The 7,336-nt window shown below is 46.0% G+C and overlaps 1 protein-coding gene across 1 annotated transcript; it reads left to right on the top strand.

Annotated features, from left to right (window-relative positions):
• The first annotated feature begins 953 nt into the window (after window positions 1-953).
• On the top strand, window positions 954-6,532 carry LOC121786718. Its single transcript, XM_042185347.1, has 2 exons — window positions 954-2,187; window positions 6,459-6,532. The coding sequence occupies exons 1-2, from the start codon at window positions 954-956 to the stop codon at window positions 6,530-6,532; spliced, it is 1,308 nt and encodes a 435-aa protein (XP_042041281.1).
• Window positions 6,533-7,336: the final 804 nt, after the last annotated feature.

Below are 7,336 nucleotides of genomic sequence, written 5' to 3'. Positions count from 1 at the left end.
CGTATAAGGTTTGGCAGCGGACTCCCTTGATTGATAATCTGGTTTGATCCACTTCCAGAGCTTGTAAAACCTCGACCCGTTGGCTATATGATCAGCCAAGAACCTCGGTATGGTTGAACGCCACAAGAACTTGTTCAAAGTATCTTGATAAGTTCCAAACAAGTGAAAAACTCTACAAAGAGAATTCAACTCACAAGACAAAGTCTATTTTCGTATTTGATCAATGGTGTCCTCAAATGACATGCTTACAAGCCTATTTATAGGCTAGAATGGACTCTTGAAAGTCTCATATCATTAGTACAACTTAAGACCTTTAGAATGACTCATAATAAGTGAAAAGTAACTCCTAACTATTGGTGTGACTTTAGGACATCTAAAGTCACTTATTTAACTCAAAAAGTAACTTAAAAATGACTCTTCATTTTTGCTGCTCCAACTTGGACGAAAATGCATCATTTATCTTCAATTTGGGCCTCCAAAATGTGATATATATTGACTCAAAACTTCATGCATTGGGCTGCCCACTAACTTGAATAATATTCACCATTTGGCCCAATGTTGAATGGTCTTGGAATTGGGCTTTTATTTCATCAAGTAAAAGCATCATGGACTCCTTTATCTTCTTAGCTCTAGCTCTTGTAATTGGTCCACTTTGAATGATTAATGGATCCATCTTCTTGTCCTTGTTGATCAGCTTGGGTGTACCTCCATCACTTCTGGGGATCCTCGAATGAAAGGAAAAAGACCCATTGGATCGGATGGGACCAGATTTGCCTCCCGACTGCCGAAGAGGGCCTTGGCGTCCACAAGTTCGAAGAAGTTCTCCATGCCTTCAACGTCAAACTTTGGTGGAGATTCCGGGAGCAGAACTCGTTGTGGGCAAAATACATGTTGTCCAAGTATTGCAACAACGCTTCACCGCTCACTGCTAGAATATCAGGGAGACATATAGCATGATTTGGAAGAGGCTTATTCGAGTTCGGGCCCAAGCACAACCTCATATTCGCTGGGTGGTGGGGCAAGGAAAAATCTATTTTTGGGATGATATATGGCTCGGAGAGTCCGCCCTTAGGGACCTCGCACATGATGATAGAGGATGCCCGAACGCCCTGGTCGGGGATTTCATCCGGGAAGGGATCTGGGACGAGTCCAAGATCCGGATGCTACATTCTCGAGCTGGCCTCCCACAACGAACCATTGAACAAATCCTTGGCACACCGATTGTTGACGGGGGTCCGGATATCCCGAGATGGGACCTCTCACGGTTCGGGGACTTCTCCCTCACCACGACTTGGGAGACCATCCCAACACAACTTCCTATCGTCCGGGGATTGGATGACATTTGGAAGGCTGGCCTTACTTCCTCAATCTCCATCATTATATGGCAGTTGCTCTCAAAACTCCAATGGCGAAAGATGGAGTTGGCATCAAAATGCCAATGTTGCCCACAAAGGCCAGGCATAGAGTCATTGCAACACCTTTCCATCCAAGGAGCGGGAGCAATTAGTGTTTGGAGAGAATTCGATGATTGGTTCGAAGGATCCTCTCCACAAATGCGGATCAATGAGACGATCCCATATAGACTCGGGGTCTGGGCGTGGAGAACACAGCAATCAAGGATCCTCAGCCATGCCATGTCGTACCTCATTATGTGGTTCTTATGGGTAAAATGCAATAGGAGCCGGCACCAAATGACACAGTTCAAGCCGTTTAATGTGGTTTGGCAGGTTCAGACTTATATCCGAAACAATATGGCCGTTGGAAATACCAAGTCGAAACACTGGAAGGGTGTGAGGCTTAAGATGAATATCCCGAGTGAGGCCGAGACAAGATTGCCGAGGCCCCTCGCCATGCCGGTCAAATGGCACCCCCCAGATCGGAGGACGATTAAAATCAACACAGACGGTGCCTACTCGGAAGCAACGGGTAAAGCGGGAGGGGGAGGACTTATCCGAAACTCCTTGGGGAGGCTGATCCTCGAGTTTTCCGCGCCACTAGACGCCCAATCGTCATTGGAGGCGGAGCTCAAAGCCGCCCAACTTGGACTGACCTTGGCACAGGAATTCAAACAACCAATGTGGCTCGAGCTGGACTCGGAGCAAGTGATTAAGTTGATCAGCGGCACAGGCTGGGGTTCGGCCCATCTTCGACAAGAGGTTGCTCGGCTAAGGGTCCTCAAGCGCCAAAGTAACCTCTGCGCATCCTTCATCCACCGGGAAGGAAACAACCAAAAAATACACACAATGCACACCTTACACACAAAGTAGACATAATGCACACACTCCACACTACTTGCACACAGTACACACTATATAAAATACATAAATTGCATATAAACACACTATTCAAAATATTAACAAACACTATACACGTCCCCGATCAAAATACGCAAAATGCACAAAATGCACACTACTTACATTACCCACAACATACACTATACAAAATACACACACTATACACAAATAAATAGAAAATACACAAACTTAACACAAAAGACACACATTGCATATATTGCACATAATACACACGTTACTGAAAATATAAACACACACTATGCACAAAGCACGCATAATACATGCACAAAATATATTCACTACACACAATACCCGTAACACACTATAATATTCATATACGAGAACTACATATATAGCACTATAAACACATTATATAAAACATAAATGCACTAAAATCATACACACAAAATATAAACTGTATTCAAAATACACACTACACAAAATACACAATTTCCACACATATACGGACATCCCAAACAATGCATACTTTATGCACAAAGTACACACAATCCACATACTCCAAGCTTCGTACATTGTAAAAATACAAATTACTCAAAATACATACATTGCATAAAATAGACACACTATACAAATCCCTGGTCAAAATACAAACATTAATAAATAGAAAATACAAACATTTAAAAACACACACTTTACACAAATAAATAGAAAATACACAAACTTAACACAAAAAACACACATTGCATATATTGCACATAATACACACGTTACTGAAAATATAAACACACACTATACACAAAGCACGCATAATACATGCACAAAATATATTCACTACACACAATACCCGTAACACACTACAATATTCATATACACACACATGCACAAATTTCCCAAAAAATACACACAATGCACACCTTACACACAAAATATATTCACTACACACATAAACAAAAAATACACACACATGCACAAATTTCCCAAAAAATACACACAATGCACTCCTTACACACAAAGTAGACATAATGCACACACTCCACACGCATAATACATGCACAAAATATATTCACTATACAAATGGTCTTTCGGTCGGCCGAGGACCCTCTCCCTAAATCGCCGAGCAAGAAGATGATGATAAAAGCTACAAAACGGAGCAAAATTCGTAAAAGTACACCGGCTCCACCATCTAAAGGAAATGGGCGAAAAAGATTTGTCCTCTCACCCCTCCTGGAAGACAAACAACTACAGAAGAAGCTATCTTTTGGTGGAGAAGATAGCCCCGGCCCTAAGTTCTCGAAATGCAAGGAGGGACTCGCCTCGGCCTTCTCTGAACTTGATGAGAGTAAGAACCCGAATTTGGTTGGCCTAGCTTTTTCCACCGCGTTGTGAATGTGATTCTGGATTTCGGCACCCATGACAGCAAGGAAGACGTCGCGCCGCCACTAAACTCCGGCCAGGTGCCCGGCGGTTCCATGAACTCCGTCGGCCGATGTGAGGACAAACCCCCACACTCCCCACAAGAGGACAAGGCTGCCCCATGTGAAGTCCAAATGTCCTTGGTTGAAGTGCAAGTCAACTTGCCCCAAATGGAAAAAAAGAACAAACACTCTTTTAGAAAGTGCCTTGGTCCCTTTCCAAGCCAAGGAATCACGTGATTCCCTACCCGTTGCCATCCCTAGGCAGCCTAACCATTACAACATCTTGAACCTAGTCTCATTGGAAGCGGCGGAGAAGATGGACACCATGCCGGCGCAGCCCCTCCTCGTCGTGTCCCAGCCGGAGGATGTCCCCATGGTGACGGATCCTCATCTCCTTCTCCCGCCGGCAATGGACCCAGCCCCGGATTTGTCCTTGGTAAAATATACTCCACCCCTTGAAGATTTCCCACCTATTGAAAGAGGACGCACTCGAAAGATTCGGGATAGCTTCGAACCCGGCGTGTCGCACGAGAGTGCGTTCCGGACCTGGCCGAGAAATAATCCTGGTACCCACGACGCCTGCAACACGGCCCCCTCGAACATGACCTCGGTCGGTCCCAACGAAGCCGAGGTAGCGGCATATGCGTCATGAGGCGCCAATTCGACGCATGCCGAGGGTGGCATGCATGGTGACCTACACGGTGGGGTAGGGTGACCAAGGTTAAGGGGGCTTGGTCTAACTCGCCGAAGAGTAACTCCCCTCAAGGAGTCATTGATCCAGCCGTGCGACATGTCAACAAGCCAATCACAATGGCAGATATGGTTCGAGAAGCACCACGTCCAGATGGCCCGCAAGTCTTTGACCCAGAGAATATCCAAAACATCGGATACGCCACCACGTCCAATGGTATCCCGGCTATCTATTTTTTCGGGGCGGAAGTCCAAAAGTTGGTGACAAGCCTCGGTCACGCCATCATTGGTAAGTTTTCTCATTCTATACCGGCCTCTCATCAAATCCAAAAGGCCCTTGATAACATCAAATTTTGCCGTGGCTTTACTTGGAAATATATTAATGCTAAACATATTCTTGTTCAATTTGAGGATATTGCGGATTATAGGTTTAGGGTGCTGGTTTAGGGTTTAGGGTTTGGTTGAAAGATGCATTGGTTCTTGCTGGTTTTCGGTGCTGGTTAATGGGGCCCCCTCGGGTTTCTTCAAATCCACCCGCGGGCTTCGACACGACGACCCAATATTCCCGGCCTTGTTCGTGATTGGGGCGGATTACCTCTCGCGGGCACTCGAAAAATTAATCCTGGGCCATCGGGACATGACTTTTAAGGCCTCCCGACACTACATGGAGATAAGCCACCTAGCCTACGCGAACGATATCATCATCTTTACCCAAGCAGCTAAGGAACCCCTTCGGCGACTTAGAGCATGCTTAGAAGAATATGCAAAGGTCTCGGGCTAAAAATCAATCTAGCCAAAAGTAACTTCTACATTGCTGAAAATCATGAGGAATGGGCCACCGCAATCTAGAGGAAAGGAGGATTCCAACGAGGTACAGTCCCTTTCCTCTATCTGGGAGTCCCCATTTTTTGGGGTGTTAAGCGAACTGACATGTTTATGTTTCTGCGGGAGAAAATTTCCGCAAGGATCTCCGGCTGGGCCCACAAGCACCTTTCCTTCGTGGGGAGACTTTCGCTTATCAAAAGTACACTTGAAGCCGTGCCACTACACATTTTTCAAGCCATTAAACCGACAGCCGGTGCCCTTAAGGGAAAAGACCCATTGGATCGGATGGGACCAGATTTGCCTCCCGACTGCCGAAGGGGGCCTTGGCGTCCACAAGTTCAAAGAAGTTCTCCATGCCTTCAACGTCAAACTTTGGTGGAGATTCCGGGAGCAGAACTCGTTGTGGGCAAAATACATGTTGTCCAAGTATTGCAACAACGCTTCACCGCTCACTGCTAGAATATCAGGGAGACATAGCATGATTTGGAATAGGCTTATTCGAGTTCGGGCCCAAGCACAACCTCATATTCGCTGGGTGGTGGGGCAAGGAAAAATCTATTTTTGGGATGATATATGGCTCGGAGAGTCCGCCCTTAGGGACCTCGCACATGATGATAGAGGATGCTCGAACGCCCTGGTCGGGGATTTCATCCGGGAAGGGATCTGGGACGAGTCCAAGATCCGGATGCTACATTCTCGAGCTGGCCTCCCACAACGAACCATTGAACAAATCCTTAGCGCACCGATTGTTGACGGGGGTCCGTATAAACCGAGATGGGACCTCTCACGGTTCGGGGACTTCTCCCTCGCCACGACTTGGGAGACCATCCCAACACAACTTTCTATCGTCCGGGGATTGGATGACATTTGGAACGCTGGCCTTACTTCCTCAATCTTCATCATTATATGGCGGTTGCTCTCAAACCGAATTCCCGTAGATACAAAACTCCAATGGCGAAAGATGGAGTTGGCATCAAAATGCCAATGTTGCCCACAAAGGCCAGGCATAGAGTCATTGCAACACCTTTCCATCCAAGGAGCGGGAGCAATTAGTGTTTGGAGAGAATTCGATGATTGGTTCGAAGGATCCTCTCCACCAATGCGGATCAATGACACGATGCCATATAGACTCGGGGTCTGGGCGTGGAGAACACAGCAATCAAGGATCCTCAGCCATGCCATGTCGTACCTCATTATGTGGTTCTTATGGGCAAAATGCAATAGGAGCCGGCACCAAATGACACAGTTCAAGCCGTTTAATGTGGTTTGGCAGGTTCAGACTTATATCCGAAACAATATGGCCGTTGGAAATACCAAGTCGAAACACTGGAAGGGTGTGAGGCTTAAGATGAATATCCCGAGTGAGGCCGAGACAAGATTGCCGAGGCCCCTCGCCATGCCGGTCAAATGGCACCCCCCAGATCGGAGGACGATTAAAATCAACACAGACGGTGCCTACTCGGAAGCAACGGGTAAAGTGGGAGGGGGAGGACTTATCCGAAACTCCTTGGGGAGGCTGATCCTCGAGTTTGCCGCGCCACTAGACGCCCAATCGTCATTGGAGGCGGAGCTCAAAGCCGCCCAACTTGGACTGACCTTGGCACACGAATTCAAACAACCAATGTGGCTCGAGCTGGACTCGGAGCAAGTGATTAAGTTGATCAGCGGCACAGGCTGGGGTTCGGCCCATCTTCGACAAGAGGTTGCTCAGCTAAGGGTCCTCAAGCGCCAAAGTAACCTCTGCGCATCCTTCATCCACCGGGAAGGAAACAACCAAAAAATACACACAATGCACACCTTACACACAAAGTAGACATAATGCACACTCCACACTATTTGCACACAGTACACACTATATAAAATACATAAATTGCATATAAACACACTATTCAAAATATTAACAAACTCTGTACACATCCCCGATCAAAATAATCAAAATGCACAAAATGCACACTACTTACATTACCCACAACATACACTATACAAAATACACACACTATACACAAATAAATAGAAAATACACAAACTTAACACAATAAACACAAATTGCATATATTGCACATAATACACGCGTTACTGAAAATATAAACACACACTATACACAAAGCACGCATAATACATGCACAAAATATATTCACTACACACAATACC

The sequence above is a fragment of the Salvia splendens genome, chromosome 22 (assembly GCF_004379255.2).
Source record: "Salvia splendens isolate huo1 chromosome 22, SspV2, whole genome shotgun sequence".
Classification (NCBI taxonomy): Eukaryota; Viridiplantae; Streptophyta; class Magnoliopsida; order Lamiales; family Lamiaceae; genus Salvia; species Salvia splendens.
The sequence above is the reverse complement of the archived record's forward strand: the minus strand, read 5'-3'. Positions and strand labels throughout refer to the sequence as shown.

What these genes read in the sequence shown, in the direction of transcription:
- LOC121786718 (XM_042185347.1), top strand. Translation starts at nt 954, where the DNA reads ATGATTTGGAAGAGGCTTATTCGAGTTCGGGCCCAAGCACAACCTCAT. An exon ending in AAGGGTCCTCAAGCGCCAAA is followed by an intron (nt 2,188 to 6,458) that starts GTAACCTCTGCG and finishes GTGGTTTGGCAG; the next exon opens with GTTCAGACTTATATCCGAAA.